At 34.9% G+C, this 23,203-nt stretch overlaps 1 protein-coding gene across 8 annotated transcripts in view; it reads left to right on the plus strand.

Moving 5' to 3' along the window:
- PAM (peptidylglycine alpha-amidating monooxygenase) overlaps window positions 1-23,203 on the plus strand; it is a 289,915-nt gene that overhangs the window by 112,020 nt on the left and 154,692 nt on the right. For 7 of the 8 annotated variants that reach the window (XM_012721812.1, XM_012721814.1, XM_012721815.1 and 4 more), the window contains exons 2-3: window positions 15,461-15,914; window positions 16,857-16,977. In XM_012721812.1, the coding sequence (XP_012577266.1) occupies window positions 15,826-15,914; window positions 16,857-16,977 (210 nt within the window). In that variant the 5' untranslated portion in view covers window positions 15,461-15,825. Of the gene's footprint in view, window positions 1-15,229; window positions 15,247-15,460; window positions 15,915-16,856; window positions 16,978-23,203 lie in introns of those variants that run through there. The other variant, XM_012721810.1, reaches the window with a different exon arrangement.

Here is a 23,203-nt window from a genome sequence, read left to right on the forward strand (position 1 = left end):
AATACAAACTATGGAGAGGAAGAGTAAATATGGCCTTATTGACTGGTATAACAGGATAGAGTCCAGAAGAGCAAGCAGTGATTGTGGCATTTGGTATATCCTGGTACTTGTCAGAATGTTACAGGGCTACAGGAGTGGTTTCTGCCTTTCAGATGCTCTAGCAACACTTCCTTTGTTTAATCTTCTCTCTGTGTTTGTGTGTGTGTGTTTCTGCTAGAAAATGTAATACAGATCTTAGTTCCTCCATAGAACCTCTAGAAAATATCTGTCTTCAGATCTCCCTGCTCTTTAAATCTTACCACTTATTTTTATTGACATATAGCATTTAGTGTTTATTCCCTTGTTTATTGTTTTTTTAATTATGTAATAAATAGGTGGTTCTGTGATATATTTCTTGTCCCTTATCCAGAAGACCAACAAAATGTTTTTCTTAGAAAGCCATTATGTTGCGAGTCAAGGAAACACTGGATGAATAGACAGGAGATGTTTTATCTTCTCTGAATTTGAAGAAAGCACTTGAACAGAGCAGTTAAACATCTTTGTTTCTTTCCTGGCTATTAAGTGAGCTACCTAAAGTAGATAATCTCCAGATAATCTACTTTTAAATTGTATTTCTGGGACTTCAGTTTCAACATAGCAGATGGCTTCTCCTTTGCCTTCTAAATCTCTCTAAAAAGAGTGAAAAAGGAATTTTAAAGACGTTTTAAGCTTGTAAATATAAAAGTAATGGGAGAAAGTCCACAGAAAATAAGAAATGAATACATATTGGGGAAGTGGCTAGTGGAGAGAGGGTTGATAACCAACTTAATACAGCAGGAGTTAGTTCAGCTAAGAGTCCATTGAGAAGCAAGACTCATGCAATAGGTCTCCCAATAGGGAGTTGTTCAACCTCAAAGACCACATAAAATGTTCAAATTTGGCAGTGCCAGACCATGGAAAGTAAGGATTCTGTTTGGGACTGATACTGGAGGAGTAATGTGAGAAGCTGCCCCAGGCTCTTCCCCATACCCTGTTCGAGAACCTGTGATGGAAAGACTCTTATCTAGAATACTGGGATGAAAAGACTCTTCTCTAGAGAATAGAAAAACGCCCACTGTGGAAGTATTATTAAGAAGGTATCTGACTTGAAAGGGCTAATTCAAACAGAGAAAAAGAAAACATAGGAACTTGGATGGAATAAACAATGCAGAAAGGAACAAAACATATAATAAACTGAAGCTAGAAAATAGAAAAATTAAAGGGTGACGTTGAGGCAAGCTCTAAGAAAAAGGATGAAGATAACATAGAGAGAGGAGAAACGAAATGGTAGGAAAACTTGTGGATTATTTCAACAGGTCCAATTCCCAAAAAGAGGCATTCTAAGAAAGATAAAGAAGATAATTAGGGAAAAGAGATTATCAAAGAACTATATAAGTATTTCTCAATAGAGTAACTCATAGAATTTTAGAGTAAAACAACAATATAAATGAGACATGCCTAGGAGAATTAATGAAAATGGTATATGAGTAAAGGTTTAGAATGGGAGACTAAAGAGAAAAATTTAAAAGCTTCCTGAGAAGGAAGAATGTGAGAGATATTGAGAGATCACAAGTAATGAAAAATCAGCTTGGCATCTGACTTTTGAACAAAAAGTCAGATTATAAGAAAGGAGACAAAGGATGTATACCCTGGAAAATCTTGGTGGAAATGATTGTCAACTTATTATTCTATATCAAGCCAAACACAATGAATGGTGAAGCCAAAATAAAGATATTCCAAACAAAAATGGTGCTAGAGCCAGGCTGTATTTCTTGAATTCATATGAAAATAGAAAGGTACATGAGAAAGGTAACAATCAAAGACATTTATATAACTCAGTGGAGAAAATATTTTGTATAGCTTTTATGACTAAATATTGATTTAACTAAAAATTGTGATATAATTTGTGGAGAGCTAGTAGATGAAGAAGGGATGTATAAGAGAATTAAATCCTCATCTTTCAACATAATAAGTCAATACAGAGTGAATAGAATTGTGAGACAGTAAATCAGAACCTACACATATGTGGAAAAATGATTGCTTTAGCAGTATAATTTGCTAAAAGTGTAGCAGAGAATTGCATCTGAGGAGCAGGACTTGTACAGAGGACAGCTATTGTCATTATAGGGTTTTAGTATTATTTGACTTTTAGCCTCATGTATGTAGTATTCTGACTTAAGAAATAATTTTCAAATTTATATTCTATTTATGAATTGATATATATATATTTAAATATATATCTAAATAGTATATGCATATTTTTCTCATATGTTCTACTGTAACACGCTGGAGAACCGTGTGGTGCATTTCTTTGTATCCCTCATTCCCATTCATTTGCTTAACATTTATTGAGTATGTCAATGTTGTAACAGGTAGGATAAAATTCCAGTCTCCCTGGATTTATATAAAGTAGTTTTTTGTTTGTTTGTTTGTTTGTTTGTTTTTTAACTGGCAATGAAGCCTTAGCAAACATAGTGCATTAGGTGGAAGCAGGCATGGAGTGTGCATTGAAATACATACCCTTTCTTCTCAGTAACTCATATAAACATTTTCATAATTCTCCACATTCTAAGTAGTTGGAAAGTAATTAAATTTGCCTAGGATTATGTGGGTCTATTTAGCATTCTCTTTTCAGTTCATATTTGGGTATTTATAAATTTAAGGTCAGGGCTTCCCTGGCAGCACAGAGGTTAAATTCTCAGCACTGTCAAGCTATCTGCAGCCACTGAGGCATGAGTTCAATCCCTGGCCACGGAGCTGACCCACATGGCACAGCAGACCTCTCCTGTCTCGCCCTCTGCTCTCCTCAGCAGTGTATTTCATTTGATCTGCCTGTTCTGCTCCCAACTCTGTCTCTGATGAGTCCTCTGACCCCCACACTAATGGCCTACATTCCAGTTCTTGTATGCATAAAATAAATCTTTAAAAAAAATGAAATTCATATTAGGTGAGCACTTTTTTCTTTTATCCTCTTTCTGCATCATGGAACATCTGGTTATAGGCTCATGGTGCAGCTTCCCTCTGAGCATCGATAGTCACTGAGTAGAAGGAGTGGGAGTATTTCTGTGGGTAATATTGAAAAAATAAAAGTAAATATAGATGAATTGTGCAATGACTTTTTAAAACATGAAACTTAATTTGAGAGAGTTCCCCACTATGTCTCTTCCATTGGTTAAAGGAAGTCACGTGGTCATTTGGGGGACTTACTCATGACTTCCTTACCCTCTGGATCAGGAACTACTCAATATGAGGAAATGATCATGTCTTTTTTATACCAGATGCAGTGTCAGAAAGAAATGAGACTTGGAATGTTTTGATTGGCAAAAGACAATATCAATGTTTAGAAGAGCATCAGTAGCCATGCACAAATGTTATCTCATTTATTTAATTTGTCAGGCAAATACAAGGAGACAAGGACTCAAATTAGCAGATTGCAATTTGAGAAAACAAAAGGCAGAATAGTGTAGTAACTGGATTGATCTGGCAGATAGGAGCTTGAGATAAAATTTGAACCTGAGTGTGGGGACACTCTGCCCATTGATCAGATGCACTTTTTTTATGCATAAAAGTATGAATTCCTCTGAGAATTGGCCTTTTTAGCTATTTTTATTTATGTTGATGTTTTCCATTAGGAGAAAAATTCTGAAGATTTCAAGAGTGAAATGCTTAGGTGGTGGGTAAATGTATTTTGATTAAGTACTAAAACATGTTGCATAATTAAAGTTAAATATTTTAATGATATCTCATTTGACATATCCTTGGAGTATAATTGTAACTTAATAAAGAATTTCCCCTCCACTGTTTTGTTTTTACATAACAAAGACTGCCTTAATGAACCTTTATCTCATTACCAGTGATTTAAATGCCAACGAAAGAGAAAATTTTATTTTTTAAACAAATTAATACTGCTTAATCCATTTATTTTTCTGATTTTAAAATTAGAAGTTGGTTAAAGAAAAACTTATGGAGATAAGATACTGACCTCTTTAATAGCAAGCACATTTTTGATATTTTATGAAAAAGTAATGCCATGACAGAGTTTCAGGAGTAAAAAATATCGTAGGCCATCATAAAATGTTAATTTGGCCAAATCAGAATGAAACAATAGTACTTTTACAATATTTTAAAACTACTCTATGCTGTTCAATAACAAAATAGCAAAAATCAGTGTTATTTATTGAGAAAGAAATTTCACCTTCTTTCCTTAACACTGACTTATTTTCCAATATGTATTAATTAATTTACTCATTTAGAAATATCATCCTTTCATCTCAACAACTTTTCTTTACTAAATGAACTCATAAATATAATACAAATTCCACCATGTCCAGAAAGCAGTAATCAGCACAGTATTTTCCTAGATGTATACCAGAATGACAAGACTTTGTAAAGGTTGACTTCCCATTCGGCATCCATCCCCAAATCAATAATGCAGTCATTTGCACTTGCCGTTATTATGATAGTGGAAATGACCAGATGGTCAAATATGGGCCATTAATTTTTAATGAAATTGGTAGAAACACAAATTTCCTTGAAAATCTTACTGAAAGATAAAATGCTTAGCTTCTTTTAAGTATATTCTGATATACCTCAGGGCTGATTATTTTATAGTTTTCTTTTGTCAATAGAAATTTTAAATGTTTGATGATGACCTTAATGTATTTTTATATAATAATAAATATGATGATTACTAAATCCATACCTTTATAAATAGTATACTTAAAAGCTTAAGATCCTATTTTTAAATTTACTCTTCAGGAATAGTTGTCTCCAAAAAGATAAATTTTTAGTGGAATTAGTGTACTGACTTTGTCAACAAATTTTACATATTGTCATAAGTTAGTTGTACTATGATCCAAGACATTTTTATTTGTATGATTTCTGTTTGAGAGTTTTAACTCTATGATAATAGAGGTTCAATATAATGACAAGCAAATTCTTTACAACTAATTTTTATCATCCATACTGATTTTTTAAATTCCATTTCAAAAGTTGAAAAATGTCCATCTCATAAAATTGATTTTTAGAGGTGACTGATTTTATGGTAATATACGTTCTTATAAATTTCTGATGATTCTCATCTGAAATATGTAATGTTATAATGCTGTTACTTCAAATTAAAAAATACAATCTATTTTAGAAGAGCCATCTTCTAACAATGTAACTGACATAATCTCTCTATGTAAGAATAAGATCAAATTCAATAGAATTAAGTAAACAGTGTAAACTTGATTACTCATATAGCATTTAGTATTTGCTTAGTATTTAGTAATGTAAAGAAGACAGAAAATTCCCCGCTAGCCCTCTGGGTTCTTTTTTGACTAGTCAAATAATTGTATTAACATAAGAAAAATATGTAGAAGGAAAAACTAAATTCAACTTTACACCTAGAGGTATACCAACAGACATGAAGAGCCCAGGTGAGGAGAACTAAAATGAGGTGTAGAACCTGAATTAAGGAATGGGATAGGGACTGGGAGCTTCAAGGCGGAAAGAGAATCACATGATAAAGAGAAGGCAATTTACATGACCAGATATTCTGTAATTAGATTTTTGCCCTACCGCATAGATAGGCTATGTAGGAAAGTTGTTTGTATGAATAACCATAATTTTAGGTAAGAATCTAAATTTATAATATTCCAGGTAACTGGAATTTAAAAGAATTTAAAAGGAATTTAAAAGATTCTCATGGGCCTGAATGATCTCCATAATTTAACTCAAAATAATCCACATGTCAAAGTGGCACTTGATGGGAGTCTTGTTCTGAATTGTTAGTAGTTATAGAGTTTATTTCATCCTTAAAATGCTTTCATGGCCCTCCCTGGTGGTGCAGTGGGTAAGGACACAGCACTGCAAGCCACCAGCAGCCGCCTCGGTACGAATTCGATCCCCTGCCCCAGAGGTGATCCACATGGTGCGGCAGACCTCTCTTGACCTGCCTGCTGCTCCCCTCAGCAGTGTACTTCATTGATCTGCTCCCCATTCTGCGTCTGGTGAATATTTTCACCGACCCTGCACCTCTGACCTGTACCCAGTTCTGTATGCAAGGCCCCACACCAGTGTTTTCTATCTGTTGTCTCAGAATCCATACAGAAGAGAGATTCGGGGTGGAATCTGTGAGAAACAAAGCATTGAGCAATGTGAAGTAACATGTTCACAGGTGTATGTTCTTTTGATTTTAGTTACAGAGTGTGGTAGATTTATGTAGATTAATTTACAGGCATTACTGAATCATTAATAGCTTATTTAGACTTTGTGTACAGCAGAAGTATAGCTTCTACTAAATGTAGCTGGTGGTTAATAGTGCTTGCCTTTGATATCAGCCAATGTCAATATAAAACAGTGTCTTGAACTCCTCCATGTGTCCACTTTCTATCAAAATAAAAATGAGATAATAGTACAACATAGCTCATAGACTATTGTGACAACTAAATGAAATAATATATAAAAAATTTTTTTTTGTTAGGCATTAACAACTACTCAGCAATTATTCAATAAAATATTAATAATTATATTGATGTTATAGTGAATAGATCCACTAAATCTTGTGATTTGAAAAGATATTTTCATATGTTAAAGCTGAAAACTGTTTCTCCATAAAATATTGCCGTAAATGTTTCCTATTTGAGTTAAAATCAGCAAACATAATTGGTTTTCACATTTGTGTATGATTTAAAAACTCACCTTTTAGTAATGTTATAACTCAAACTTAGAATATGTAACTTTAATTGAGGATAGAGAAAGCAAGTAGAATAACTGGACATGGTCTGGAGTCTCCTCTTAGAGCTGCCGTTGGGATTACCCGTGCAGTATGTTCTCTCAGATGTGGAGGGTCATAGGCCTCCTCTTTTTTCAGATTCCATTTTCAGTCTAGGCAGTTGTGCAAATCACTCTGGGTAGCCATGTAAAGAAGCTTAAACATTAAGGAGGAACAAGTCCATCCGTAAACAATTTGTTAAAATAAACCTCTTCTTTCAAAGCGTAAGACAACAAATAACAGTTTAATAGCAATAAAATTCATTCACTACCTGTTTCTATAAGCATTCTAGTAAACATAGAAATACTGATTCTTTTCAACCAGGAGAAAATTATGAAACTTTTCATTGATAGTTCATGGGGAATTAGGAGACACTGATCAAAGAAACATTAATATAGAATAGAAATGAGCACATCTGACTAAAAACTACTATTGTACATAGTACTTATTTCAATGGTGAATTACTTATATATAAAAAAAATTCAAATAGTGCGCTTTTGATTTAGCTAAATTTTGTTGTAGCTTCTAGACCCAAAAATAGTACCTTAAAAGGTTTTTAAGCAATTGTGTTCCTTTTGTTAATGGCTTTCCATTATATACTTGAGAGGGATTGAGCGGACAGTGTGTAGTGTACATTTTATAGAATCCCCCTAGGTTACTGTAAACTCAGTTAAGCAGAATTATATAAATGGGAAAATGTTTTGACATTCTTTCATGATCTTTAAGAAAAATGTCTATGAAGTTTTCAATTATACAATAGTATTATATGATCATAGATTCTACTTTAAGTCCTATAATTACACAGCTGAGAGGTTTAAGGAAAAGGATAGTAAAACTTTTATACTGGCAAGAGGTATATACATAGGCATTTTTGTGTAGGGATTTGGCCACATGAAATGGAAAAACATAAGAATCATTTGAAAATATGATTCTGCACTTATGTCAGCAGTACCATAAATAAAAGTCAATATTGGTTTTGAGTGAAAACTGAGATTTTAGTAAAAATCAAGTAGATTTCTTACTTTTTAAGAAAAAGAGTAATTATTTTTTAATTACATTTTCTGGGTCTAAGCCAGTATTCACATGTAGTTAATAGCTTTTGGCTCCGAAGTCATTGGTAGGTATTTAACAAAGTATTACTGAATGAAGGGATAATAGCTATGCCTAAGGATGTGGAATCAAAAATCGGAAAAATATTCCTACAAAGAAAATACTTCATAAGAAAAATGTGTTGCTTAATGAAAGAAAGTTAGACACCCCCCCCCCCCACCACCTTCAGAGGCATAGCTATCTAAGCCTTGTGTTTGGTACTACATATTCGTAGGGAACCTGCCATACCCTTCCATCCTTCATTCTTTATTGACTTCTTAAATGTAGAAGAAAATAATAGTACAAAGACCTAGAAAGGAAGCATTACAAAGGAAATCCAAATAATCTACTTGTAGGAGGAATGTAAGAAAGTCAAATAAGACATAGGGGGAAACACTGTTTCATTATTACAATATAAAACACAACAAAACATAAACAAACAGACAATTATAAAGCAGAGAATCCTACAGGGGAGGAAGAGGGAGAGGGACCAGAGGAGGGAAGGAGGAAGATGGAGGACTGTGGTGATGATGTGCAGGGGAAGTGGGGGGTGAAGTGGAGTAAATATTGTTTTAAAATGAGCAACAATGTAAATAGATATAAAAATTAATAAGGTTAATACAAAAAAGTAAACAACAATAAAACCTAAATCAGTTCATTGGATTCACATTTTATTTAAAAAAATAAATAAAAACCAGACCTCTCTGGTTTCCTACAGGTTAAGTCTCAACACTCACCACTGTGGCCAGGATTAACCCCTCATGATACATCAGACTTCTTTCTTACCGGCTACTTAGCAGTGAATTTCAGTCAATTCACCTGTTATGCTCCCCACTCTGTCTCTGATGACTGTTCTCACTCCCCCAATACTAGCCTACACCCCAGTTATTCGACACAAAAATGAAAATAAATAAAAACTATACATTTGAAATTTAGAACTTGGGTGTTAATTTTAAACTAGTTCCTCAAAAACTTCACTGAAGGGGGAGACGTTTATTAATGTTAAAATGTCATATTGTGGAAAGAGCATGTAAATTGAGGCCCTAATTTCTGATTTGCTGTACCTTAGGCCTTAGGTAGGAGAACGCTTTTTTTTTTGACCTGTGAGTTCAATCCCCAGCCAGGGAGCTAACCCACAAATGGCTTAGCAGACCTCTCTTGTTTCACTGGCTGCTCCCTTTAGCAGTGCATTTCTCTCTCTCTCACTCTTTTTCTAAATTTTTTATTTTTGCATACAAGAACTGGGGCACATGCCAGAGGTGTAGGGGTGAGATGATTCACCAGAGACAGAGTGGGAGCAAAACGGATGGATCTACTGAAATACATTACTGTGTGTAGGTCAGCTCTCTGGCTGGCAATCAAACTCATGCTGCAGTGGCAGCTGAGAGCTTGACAGTGTTGGGCTTTAACCTGTTGTACCACCAGAGAGGGCCTGATACTGAGAACTCTTAAAATGGCTGAATGGCCCTGAGAGAGGTAGGCCAAGGTCTCTTCCTCTACTCAACAGCAGTGCTTAAAGGAGAAGAGAGGTGATAGCTGCTAAGATGCTCTGTGCTCTTCTTTTGAAGCTAAATTCTATGTGAAGTTCTCAAGTTATAAATAAATAAGGTACCTGCAGGGCAAATGAGTAGCATACAAAGGAGCCTGTATACCTTTCTGACTTCATCAGTGTGGTTAATGCTTTTCTGTGCAGTTCACTGGTCTCTTGAGAACTCCCCAGCAGTCCTTAAAAATGAAAGAAGTGTGATGGTTAGAACACAGAGATCTGTTTTATCTTACATTAAAATATGCTAGCACTGAATTTAGTTTTGTGTTATGAAGTAACATTTGTATTAGTCAAAGCTGAGAAATTTAATTAAGAATAATGTCTCTTGTTTTATCCCCATGGAAGTATTTACAGGACTGAGAAATTCGATGACTAATGGACATATTTAAAGGGCATCTGGTACTGATCACGGAAATGAAAAAAAAAAATAGAATTTGTTACTGTTGGCAAGTTCTTATTGCAATAGAGCCATGTGCTCAGTGGAACCACTGAGATTTTTAAATATATATAGTATAATAGACACCCAGGCAATTTTGACTCACACAGTAATGATATGTCAAATTGGCTATATGTTAGAATTGGTGAATCTCAAGCAAATTCACATGCAAGTATGCTATTCAATTTGTTGCTGTGCTAATCAAAGAGTCTTAAAAAGATAGTAGCAACTTGGTATATATAAGTGTGGCGAACTATGCTATATATAGGGTGAAATTTACCTTTTTACAAAAGATCAGAACACAGATTTTAAGGTACAACTCACAATATCAATGAGAAAAGCTTAATAGATATTAAGAATTTCACAACAACAACTACTCATCAATGTTGAGTGGCAATTAATAAAACTACTTTTGTCCTCAGATCTGTGAGTTAATAGGTAATAAGGAGTGGTGAGGACTATGGCATCTGAAGAGAACTGGCTCTGTCTAAAAGGAAAATTGTACTTGGCTCAGCTAATTGTTGCCATGTGGAAATGTGGGTCCAGTAAAGCCAGATTTTACAACTGTTCAAGAGATAGAAGAAATCTGGATTTTATCTTAATCCTTTTCATTTGAAATGTTTACTAAAAACTGAAATACAAGGGAAGAGTTGGGAAAATTCTTTCAAAGCAAATAAAACCTACTTTGGGACCAGATTTGTACCTTAGTCACAGCTCTTCTATTTATTCTTTATGAATTAGCTAAATGACTAATGTTTGTAATGTAGAGGAAATGTTAAGGCTTTCTAACATACACATTACAAAAAGACTAGGTCACATTTGTAGCTAAGTAGTTACTAAGGGCTGCAACTGTGGCGCCAGATTGCTTATGTTTATATCCTGGCTGTATACTCTGGGCAAGTTACCAATTCTTTGTGTCCAGTTGTTACTTCAGTAAAATGGGAGTGATAATGGTATAAATTTCAGTGTTGCAGTGAGGATTTAGATGTCAGCTATGTTCAATATTATTAGTTAGCACAGTGCTGATTTTGGAGGTATAGATTCTCAAAAAAATTGAAACCTTGTTCTACTGCTATTAATTAATTTTTCTATCGTGTAGATTTCTTATCTATAAATGGGAATAGTAACCTGTACATCAAAGTCATAAGGATTCAGTGAGATAACATGCATAAAGTTAATGCCCTATGTATAAGTCAATAAATGTTCCTTGCTGTTAATGATTGCCACTTTCCAATTATTGCCAAGTTCCATATTTGCAAACATTTTATAGCAATTTATGTCTCATTATATGTATTTGGAGAGAACTGCATCTTACTTGATCTACAAATTAAGCTTCATCTTAAGGAATAATATTGCAACAATGGTTCTCAAACAGGGTGATTTTACCTACCAGAAATGAATGGTAATGTGTAGAGATATTGTTGGTTGTCACAACTGCAGGGAATGTTACTGACATCATGTAGGAAGGATCTAAAAATGCTGCTAAACATCCTGTATTGCACAGTACAATTTCTGGCAATAAAAATTTATTTATCCCGAAATGTTGCTAATGATGAACTTGAGAAACCCTATTTGACAGCTAGCAAAAAATCCATAAAATTTAGTGTGTGAAGTTCTTGCCAAGCAAATGGAGAAACACTCATTTTTCATCACCTGTATCAAATGGAAATAACATGCAAATTGTAATATGAAGAACCAAGCCTTAAAATATTTTAAAGTGTTGATATACCTATTTCTTCTGGTTATGAAAGTAATACAAGCTTGTAAAAATTAAAAGACTGCAAAAATATACATGGAAACACAACCTGTCCCCCTTTCTACCCGTTTTATAGTTTGATTTTTTTTCACTTACATATTTCAATATATTTAATCCTAAAGTCATTTTGTGGTACAAAGCAAGGTAGGGTCCCAGAAGACTTGTGTAAGGAGAGCACAGTATGGTGGGGCTGGTGGTCTGGCAAGGGGTACAGAGTTAGGAGGCATCCATATTTAGGGGTCACCAAGGCCAGTGAGGTGAAGAACACCAAAGGACAAACCTGTGCAGGGTTTAGAGCCCATATGGTAGAGGCAGCAAAAAGCAAAGAAGTATTGAAAGGATTTTGGAATATGTCAAAAGAACAACAATCAAGTTGAAAAAGCCATCACTGAGACACTTTGAGCATGAAAGTAATGTAAATAAAGAGTCAGTAACATGAAAGCACATTGAATGAAATAGGAAGCCATGAGTTCATTATGATGTAATAAATAAATGACTAAAATGAAAGTTTGATGAGAAATGGAATATTTATAAAGACGAAAATAACCTCTCCACCAAGAGGATATTAATTACACAGGAAAAATTAGTTGTACAGTGGAAAAGCCTAGAAACACCACCTTATCCGAATGATCATAGTTTATGTCAATAAAGAAGCAAATCATGCAACTTCCAGGTAGATGATTCTCCCCCCCTCCCCCGAACATTCATGCCCTGGCTGGTCTTCATTTATGCTAAGTGGGATTGACATGTGTAACCAATAGGATATTGCAGAAATGATGGTATGTAACTTCTGATGCTAGATCCTTAAAGATATTGCTCACTCTGGGAGAAGGCAGCTGCCATGTTGTGAGGACACTTAGGTAGCCCTTCATAGAAGGCCACACAGTGACCAGACGTTGTTTTTGCCAATAACTAGCACTAACTTGGCCACCATGTGAGTGATCCATACTGCAAGGCCTCTAGCCCTCGTCAAGCCTTCTAACCATTGCACCCCTTCCCGGCATCTTATTTGCAACATCATGAGAGTATCACCAACCTCTCTTTTCTGTTCCTGATATATAGAAATTATAGAAGATAAAATGTTTATTGATTTCAACCACTAAATTTTTGGATAATTTTATATGTAGCAAGAGACAGGTGCAGTGAAGAGAACACAGCATCTCTTCATTGATAGTCCTGTTAGAGGAGTGTAACCTCAGTCTGGTCCTGAAGAAATGGAAAACAATTTCTGATGTTTTCAGTGCAGTTTTAAGGATATGCACTCATTTATTCCTTGTAATAACCATGTGAGTTAGTTAGTATGGTCATTTCCATTGTGCAGGTGAAGCAACAGAGGCATAGAGACGCGTGATACTTGCCCAGTGTCACAAAGCTCTTAGAGCCAGTAGTCTAGTTTATCTTGAGTTTACAGCACTTAGCTGTACCTGGAATGCCTATTGTCCACCACCCACAGTGGAAACCTTACCTACCTTCAGCCACTTCTTGCACTGAAGACTCTAATCTTTCTCTTCTTTGCCTATCCTTCTCTTGAAAATGAAAATAGTCTTTTTTTCTTCTTCAAAATTCCATTAGTCCTTTTTAGAATATAGTTACAAAAATACTACAGTCTAAGCAGAACTTATATTATATATGTGAAATCCTCATCTCCCTCAATACATTATATTCTCTTTTAGTATTCTTAACTCTATAAAACTCCAACATATATTGCAATATTTTGGACAGAATATGAAACTAGTATGAGTGTATGAATTCTCTCAGGGATATATATTGAAATATTTTATATCTTGAATAAAAAGACTACAGAGATTTGTATCTTTCATATTCTACAATATCAGGAATTGTAAAATGATGTGATTAGACATTTTTTCCATATGATGATCTGTACTTTTCTTTAGTTTATAAGGCATCAAATACTAAAAAGAGTGATTAATTTTCATTTGTATAAGACCTTTTACTCTGTTCACAGTTGGAAATATCAACTTTGTTTTCACCCACAACTGCAGCTCCCTTTTCTGTTAGTGAGTTGTTTAGGGACATCAAAGGTAATAAAATCAATCAAAGAGATAAGTGGACTTTTTTTTTTCCAAAGGTTAGTACTTAAAACATGTGTTCTTGTTAGAAATTTTAATACTGAATTTGTTGTCAAGTGTTTGTGTCAACAAGAAGAAAACTGTCCTTGAATCCTGCTTTGTGTGAAATAATAAAATAAACCCTTTTCCACATATTTAGTATTTTTAAAAGAAAAACTTCAGGGAATGTTAAGTGTTGACATTTGCCAGAATTATACTTGTTGCTAGCAAAGGCAATAGTATAACCTTCAGGCCAGTTGCTTCCCTTCCCCTAAAGAGTTCTTTCCTTTATGCAAATGTTTCAGTCAAAGCTGAGGGGTTTATTGTTGAAAGCTGCAACTACAAGCCAAAGAGGAAGTTCAAACAAATATCATCGTTCTTTCAAAAATGACATTGCTTATGTAAATTAACTATGGTTCTTGGGTGCTAGTGAGCCTCAAATATGCTTGGATCGGTTACATATTCAATCATGTTTTATTTGTATTTAATTTGAGGTATGCTTCTTCTATAAAGTGTTAGCCATGAAGTAATTTGATTTAATTTTAGTTCTTGCTTTTAATATTTGTTTTAGTTTTTCTTTTAATATTAGCTTCATACCTTGTGATTTCCAGAGGATGATTTAGCAGCTGATGTGTTATTGTGGAGTATTTTCATGAAATTTTACCGATTTTTATTTTTACTCTCATCTTGTCAATAGATTTAAGATTCCCCATACCACGATGATAACTAGTGATTTTAAAAAATAATCTTTTTCTTTGGAGATAGTTTTATATTGCCAATGATACACCATAAAATAGTGCAAACTAAATTTTACAAACTTTTTTTAATTTACAAACTTGATATAGAGGCTGAAGTATGTTCAGAACAATAGCAAAATAAAAACATGGATATTTTAAAATTTAGCCTACTTGAGTACTCGTCTTAAAATTTTGCCATGTTGCACTAGTTCTGCATGGGTTTTCATTCATATTAATGTGAAGTTTTTGATCATATCCTTTGTAAGTAAATTCATTTGGGGGTCAGCTGAGTTCTCCCTACCGTTTCTAATTTCATTGCATTGTGAATCTCCAAACTTTATTCAGGAAGGAATATCTTTGGGGAGACATGCCTTGCAACTAAGAAATCACTACCCTATATATTAGACGTATTTATGTTTTAAGTGGACATTTACTTTTCATATGTTAGCTGCAGATTTTTAGCTTGTTTTAAAGTAATTTTCAGAACTTCAGCGATTACTTATGTGTAGATGGTTCTTGGCAGGGGGTATCTTTCTTCTTAGATCTCTGTGCCTGTGATCCATATATATAAATATGCCATTGTTCTCAAAGTCTTTTTCTATCTGACTAGTGTTGTCTCCAAGTGCTTTGTCTCTGCTTCCTAGTGTTTTTTTTTTTTCCTTTGTGCCTTAGATTGTCATTTGTGTGAATGACTTTGTTTACATTCAGCAAAGATAATAAGTGCATTTTCTAATGAGCGAAGAGAGTGATACAGGAAATAAGGAGAAGGAATCCGCGGAGAGTGGGGTGGATGTCAGGGAAAAGAGGAAAGAAGTAGAAAATAAAAAGGAGACAGTAAGTAAGTATGAGGACTAAAGAGCAGAAGATAGACAGACTTTTGGGGGTTTGTGAAATCTTGGGGGCTGGTCCTGGGGGAGGGAGATCAACAGACCAGCATTTTCCCCAGGCTTGGGCTCAAGCTGGTGAAATGTATTAAAGAACCTCAACTGGGATTTGCTGAGGACAAATGCTGTAATGTATTAGTCATCCATTATCTGCTTCTATTTTTGCAGGTCCTGAATGATGACTGACGCGGGTTTGTGCGATATCCCTCCCAGTCCCTGTCACTCGCCATTGATAACGCACCCGCACGTCTAGCCCCAGCAGCTGGGCGAAAAGCGGCTTTAGAGAGAGCAAAGCTTCCGCTGGCGGACGGGACTGAAGTACTGCCGCCCTCCGGCTTTCTGCAGCGGTGGGGATCCAGACACTTCGCCTAATCCACCTGGCTGCCCTGCCGAGCAGATAGAGTGTGGCCGCTACAGGACACCCGCTGCGCTTCGGCTATGAAGTAGCTGCCGCTGGCGGCGCCTGCCCGACTGCCTGCCCCAGCCCAGCGCCTCGCTGCGGTCCTCCCCGGAGGGGCCGGAGCGGCGTGGACATGGCTGGCGTTCGCAGCCTGCTGGTTCTCCTCCTGGTGTTTCAGAGCAACTGTTGGGGTTACAGAAACCCGCTTTATGTCTTTAAGAGGTAGGTGTTTGTGTTTTCGTTTTGCTGGTTGGTTTAAACAAGACGAAATGTTACTTGGATGATTTCTGTGACTGCTATTGGAAATGTAATCATCGAACAAGAGTTTTGGAGAAATCGAAAAAGGTTTATCTACTTTTCAGAAACCACTTGGAAATTTGGCACAGTAACTTCTCGCAAAGTCCCCTTTACTGTACTGTAACTGCATTGCGCTGGCTTTCAAAAGTCCAGTTTAAAGTTGTAATTTCCAATACTAATCACTCCCTCTTGGGGAGGGGAGAAATTTCAGAAACTATAATTCTTTAGACTTGAATGCCTTCTTGTTTATAATAGCTTAAAAACAAAATGCCAGGATAGATAAGTGGTGGGGAGAAGATCATGGGTTTTAATAACTCACAAGAAAACATTGAGCTGCTTGCCCACGCCTCATAATTACCATATTAAACATTTATGCACTTGTACATTTGTAATTCACAACACAGTCTACCCCCCCCCCCAATAACTCTGCCTTCTAGCAATATTATTGGGGTTGTTTTTGTTTGTTTGTGACTAATAATTCTGGACACAAAATATTTTTTACATATGTACTGTGTTCTAGTTAGTATTTCTGCCGTAGGAAAATTGGTATGTCTGTGACGTTGTGAATATTTCATTAACTAGAAAAAAATAAAATTTTGACTGGTTTTTGTCTATTAGAGTTTTCAGTGTGTCCTGTTTGCTCTGATTATGTTTTGTTTACTAGTTAGGTATTTATTGCTCTTGGACTATAAAATGCAATTCGGAGTACATTTTAGAACATTATTTAATCATCATATCATTTACAATTTTTATTGGCTTTAAGTCAATAATCTTTAATTTAAAGGTAATAGAATTCCCTTTTTTCCCTTATATTAGGATTCCACTATGTTCAAAGATCTTGAAATTGTCTTTTTTTTTTTTTTAAAGGTTTAAAGAACCTACAAGAACATTTTCCAATGAATGTCTTGGTACCACCAGATCAGTCATTCCTATTGATTCATCAGATTTTGCATTGGATATTCGCATGCCTGGGGTTACACCTAAACAGGTGAGAGAAATTATATTATTTCATTATTTATTTGTTATGTATCAGTCTACTTCAAGTAAGGAAACTACAGCAGTGGTAACTTCTTTAAAATTAGGTATTTCCTTTCAAGCCTCCTTAGATAGGGCTGTCACAAAAGTAAGTAAGAAAATCTTTCAGCTATATTCTTTTTAAAATTTTTACTCATGTTTTTATTTGTGTTTTAGGATGGATCCTTGAAAATTTACATTTTTCAATTTTCAGTAGAGTAATAGCCCCCGTAATGCAGCATGTAAGAATGTATTAAAATATGAAAAAATATTCTAATAAAATGACACTAAGCAGCTGCATTTAAGAGAATAGTTTGTTTAAAACCTATCTCAGTCATAAGTTGACTGCGCCTACTACCAAGAACCTGAAAAACAAAACATTCTTCACTTTTAAAAGTTAAGAAAACCGTTCACACAGGTGGTTGATTGTGAATTTCTTTATCATGATTTTACTTGTTATTTGATATCTGTTTTGAAGAAATACTGTTAGAGCTCATACAAACGTGACTTATAGAAAGCATTTTGAGTAGGACCAGGTTACTGTTAGCACTTTCCCTATGTTAAGTACACACAAGAAGCTCAAATCCACTGCTGTCATGTGTGCAAGGTGTTTCATTAAGCATAAAAAGGCCAGATTAATTATGCTTTGCAGCCTGGCAGGAATTTATGTGTGTCATTAAAGGATAGTCCTCTCTTTTGAAGGGCTGCAGAGACCTGGGTGTTGTGAAGCTTCACTGACTCATTGATGCAGATAACATTCTATTTTTCTTTTCTTGTTTATAAGTACTGGAAAACAAAAATGTTCCACTTACTGATGAAGAATTCCTTTGAAATTGGCATGTAGAAACTCTAAAAAGATAAAGATCTTTGGGGGGAGGATCTAGGGATTATTAAGTATTTGAACACCTATGCATTGTGTAATTATGTGTGTATAATGATTTTTGTAAAAATGACCCTTGGCCCCGACCTACACCCATTGCTAGATGACCAAGAAGATGACTCTTCTACACAGTAAGTTGAGTTGTTAGTGGCCTGGCCTTTAATTCTGTAAGCTCTTCATTTAGTATTTAATCAAAAGAGAAATAGTGAGATTAGGAATCAGAGAGAACAAGGCATTTGCTCCCTTGTGATTAGTGCTTCTTCTTGTCTTTCCTCACTAATAAAAGTGACTTTTCCTCTATGTTTGTTCAAAATGACTTTATATTACTTCTTTTTAAAAATGTACTAATTGGTCTTTAAGCAGTCTTTTCCAAAAATATCATTACTTTCTCAAATAGTCTTTTGTTGTGGTTCATTATTATTCTTTTACTTCTCTTCTCATTATTTTACAGTAAGACACTTAAATTATTTACTAATAATAATAGGAGGTAACTCTGCTGGGCTCCTCCAGAAAAAGTTCTTGGAATAACTGATTATAAAAAAAAGTAGAGCAGTTCCATTTTCATAACTAAAATGTCTCTACTCATTATAGTCTTGTCAGAGTAATGCCATGAAAAAAGGATAAATATTAAGTAAATTACAATTTCTTATGTTATACAATCTGCTTTCAACTTTGTCTCTTGGGGTAGACGTTTGCTCGTTGCCTTCTCAGCATACAATTTCTTGTTGCTCTTTCTCTGAGTCTTTGTGATTCCCAGGAGCTGACTAGCCAGGATCCAGAAGTTTGACGCATTGAAATTATTGAAAATCGCTGCTTCTTGCCTCCCCTTCCACAGTGATTGGTTCAGACTTAGGCCAATGCAATGAAATCTTAGGACTTTTGCAGGAAATACAATTCCTGTTGCATGTTAGCAAAAGGCAGGTCATCCTAAGGTCTGTGAGTTTATGAGGGCAGCTGTACCCAGAAAAATACTCTAATACCAAAGACTTCAATGCAGAGAGACTAAAAGAATGCAGGTTCTTTTTTGACTTATAACTGAAGCAACCTATCAGGATCAATGATTCACTTGTTCATCCTGATCAATCAGAATCAATTGTTTACTGTTCTTTTCCTCTTTCCCCATGACTCCCTACTGTCTGGGTGCCAAAAGTACTTACTGACTTGGTGCCATGTCAGTGAGTATTTTATTATACTTTTATTAAGGAGACCCAGAAAGAGATGGATATGCCTGATTACTTTCCTTTTTACTTGGTGAAGTTGGTGAGACACACCCATAGTTGTGATACTCCCAAGTACTTTTGGTCAAGAAAGAACTGTTTTCTTAAAATACAGATAAAACTAAATTTAAAACCAGTTCTTAGCAGGAAAGGGATTATGATAAATAAGGAAAGTAAAAGTCAACATGTTTGGGATAGGGAAAGAAGGCATTTAGAAGTGAAAACATATTTTTAAGTGGTAGAAAATCAAAGGAACACAGCAAAATTGAAAGAAGGAACTGAGGAGCCAGAACTTCAGTTGACGATTAAGGCAGAACAAATTGGATTAAGCGATATATTCACTCCATCGATGCTCTATAAAATACTAACTTTTGGCAACTATGAAAGATACTTCAGCACATCTGATATAAATTTTTTCCTTGGAAAACCTGAAATTTTTAGGTGAAGCTGAATAGAGAATAAGCAGATGTGCATGGGGTGGAAAGAGCTGTAGATGAGTGTCCGACCAGAGTGCCAGTGGAGTGTCAGGTGCAGTGCATTTTGCCTGGGCGTCAGCTGACCACCAGCAGCCGATTTAATCGCTCCCATTAGACAAGATCTGCAGCATCTGGGGCAAGTACTTCACTATTGCAATGCTGATTTTATAATCAAAGTGAGCTTTTTTTTTCCTTCCTGACTTGGAATTTAAAAAAATATAATAATTTTCATCCTCTCATAAATTTCTTGTTAGTTAGTGCTTTTTCAGGCTTTATGTAGGGTGAAAAGTAAGCAGCTTTTGAGTAGCTCAGAGAAGATAGAAAATAAGTAGACACCAATGTCTGATGACTCAAACTTAGAGTCCTGTGGACCTTTGGAGAAGTTTTTTCTCCAGATTCATGCCACCTCTCTGTATCTCATCACAAAACATTTTTATAAAGATGCAATCATAAATTTGATTCACTATCTCATAGATTAGAGATTTTATTATAAAATCAATGACTTTACATAGAGTTGATTGTCTAAACCTAAGACAAAGTCATTTAGACTATAGGCTTTGGGGCCAGTCTGCCAACATTCTTGTCCTGGCTCTTGCAGACTTAACTCCAATGTCCTTGACCAGCTAGTTCTTCTTCTTCATCTGTGCAGAGATATCCAGGGTCACTCTGAGACCTGGACAAAGTGTGATGAGGTGCCTGAATATGCTAAGTTTTAAGGAAACCTTGCGCTGCTTTTTGGTTACATGTGCTATTAAAGAAAGTGTGAATAAACATAAAGTTAAGAAAAAAAAAAATGATCCACACTATGCTTTCGGTTATGATGGCTCGGAAAAGTTCTGATGTAATAATTTTGAAGGGGAGAAAATGTAGCCAAATGAAAGCAAAATAGAAAGTACAGACTTGGCCAAGAGAAATTTAGATACAGTCAGGCAGCTTATCTTTCAGTGTGCTTATTTTTGAATATTTTAAAAACTGGCCCTTATGATTAGAGAATGAAGGAACATCGAGATTAAAAACCAGTCCTTATCCTTAGTGAGTGGAGTTATGAAAATGGAGATGTTGTTTTCTTGAGTTTTTCATATTTATTTTATACTTTTGGAAAAAATTATCAGAAACAGTTCCTTCAGTATGAAGCCCAGTTTTGTTTTTTTTTTTTTTCTTTTTACTAGTCTGGATTTCTTCATTTTGCTGAAAACTTTGTACATTATGTTTATTTGAAAAAAATTCTTAGTTAACACAAGTTCTTTCAAATCTGAGGTTTAAAGACCATTTTATTTGTTACCTGCAAGTCTTAGGGCATCTGCAGTCTTGGGTTAGGGGGTTACAAAAGTAAACTGATATATAAAAATAGAAGTTTACAAAATTAAATATTATCTTTGAATCTAGTAACTTGAAATCATTTAACAACTGAGTTTCTTTTCATTAAGGTGTATTAGGCTGCCATCATTTTGTATTCCATCCTTATTTTTGGCGTGGCTTGAGAATTATGGAGGAATACACTTTCCCTTTCTGAATCTCTTGCATACCGTGTCTTATTTCTATTTGTCTTTTGAAGAGTTACAGACCATGCTTTGAAATCAGGAAGTGTTATTTACTGTATTCCTGAGTACAGACATCTATCACCTGGAATACCAAGAGATGGAAATATTAGGAATTTAAAAACTATATGTCAGATATGCTAGAGCAACAACTTGAAACATGTGAATTTAGATTATTAACTTCTGACTTACTTTCAAATAATGGGGAAAGAATGTAGTCACTAAGTAAATCCAGAGTGAACAAAGTATTCTACAAAATGTTTCAAAACCTTTTTTTTCAAAAATGAACAATCATTAGAAAGTGTTTACTAATGTATTTTCACTTTTTTCCTAATGGAAAAAGAGATTCCTCTTGGCTTCAACATGCATATGTAGTTGGATAAGAACCCAAGTTTCATAGACTTTTCTTACAAGTCCATTTTTAAATAGCAGATCATAGTTATTACATATAACCAGCATTTTCTCAGGATATATATTTATCAAAGAAATAATATACAAGATAAATGTAGAATTGCTGTGCTATCTTACTGTTCTTAATTTCATAATGTTGATTAAGTTTTAATTTTTCTTGCAAAGTCACTGAGTTGTATAGAAATTTGCTTTTTGACTGATTTTGATGATGTTACAGTATGCTAAATCTATATGCTTTTAATTCAGTCATTACAAGGGGATAATAAAATATCCTTGGAGTTTAAAATTCATGACAAAATTATCAAGGATAGCAGAAAAATGATATTTTACTGGAATAATTTTTAATTCTTTGTTGTGATTTGTTTGTTCCCTTCTTTCCAGTTATTGGTATATAAAAATGTTTACACTTTTAAAATAAAATTTCTAAATTTTCTTTTGGGCATGAGAACAAAATGAATGGAGGCACTTGACATTATTCATTAGTTCATTTCCCCTCACAGATTAACTCACTGTATGGGGGCAAGAATTCATTTCTAAGAAACAACAGCCTTTGAACACCAGGTGTGTAGGATCCTGTTATACTCCTTAGAGAGAAGGGCTCAAAACTCTTTCAGAGCAGCTAGGTGATGACTGAGAGATGCCCTCCAGCCCCCTGTAGAGTTAGTGCACCTGGAATCCACCTGGATTCCCTGCTCACCTCTGGGTGGTGGGTGGCCACAATCTCTGCTTCCCCTAGACCTTGTTCTAGCTCTGTCCCTCTTCTAATTCAGTCTGTGAGCTAGAACAAACATGGAAGATAGGTTTGTCTTTCTTGAAGCAAGACCATTTGATTAAGGAGATTACCTGGAAGCTGAATGTGAGGTAGGTGACCCCCACACTGGTCACTGCCTGTCCTGCTTCATTGAATTTTGGTTACTAGACCACCGGTAAACATTGATTGCATTAGTTTGTTGTCTAAAACAAATAGATTGCATTTTCCTACATTATTTTTTCTGCTTTCACAAAAAATAAGGGGAGTTTGGTGATCTTGCTATGGAAGGAGGAATATTGAGAAATATCCTAATCCTGGACTAGCATTTAATTTTTATTTACAAACACTTGGATTATATTTATAAAATTTAAGAATCAGAAAAGGAACAACAAAGAGATTAAATTTTATACCATTCACTTCTTCAAACTAAGAAAGTGATATTATTTATTTTACCAAAATAGACACAAATAAGAAAGAAACTCCAGTGAATATTCAAAAGGACAGTTACCAGACCCTTGTTTTGCTTAGCTGCCTCACATTAAATTTTCTTTGTTTTTACATTCTCGTTTGAAAATTCAGGATTGGTGTCACTTACGAGTCTCATGTCAAATTCTTAAGTTGTATAAATTTGTGTAATTCACCCCTTGCTTCATCAGCCAAACTCAATTATATGAATTAAATAGGATACAAAACTTTTAAATGGATCTTGTGAACTGCAAATTAAAGTCATATGTTCCTCATTGCTAATTTTTAAGTTTAAATTATGATACTGCTTCTTTATTTTTACGAAAACCTATTAAATATCCATTTAGGAAGATATTATTGCACTGCTAGCAGTGTTTTCCTCTGTAAGAATATTCTAAACATGTCACATATTTGTATTCAGAGCTGCAACTCTATATTACCTATTTTTTCCTCTTCTTTATT

This window comes from Condylura cristata, unplaced genomic scaffold, assembly GCF_000260355.1.
Source record: "Condylura cristata isolate star-nosed mole 26May11 unplaced genomic scaffold, ConCri1.0 scaffold00007, whole genome shotgun sequence".
NCBI classification, from domain to species: Eukaryota; Metazoa; Chordata; class Mammalia; order Eulipotyphla; family Talpidae; genus Condylura; species Condylura cristata.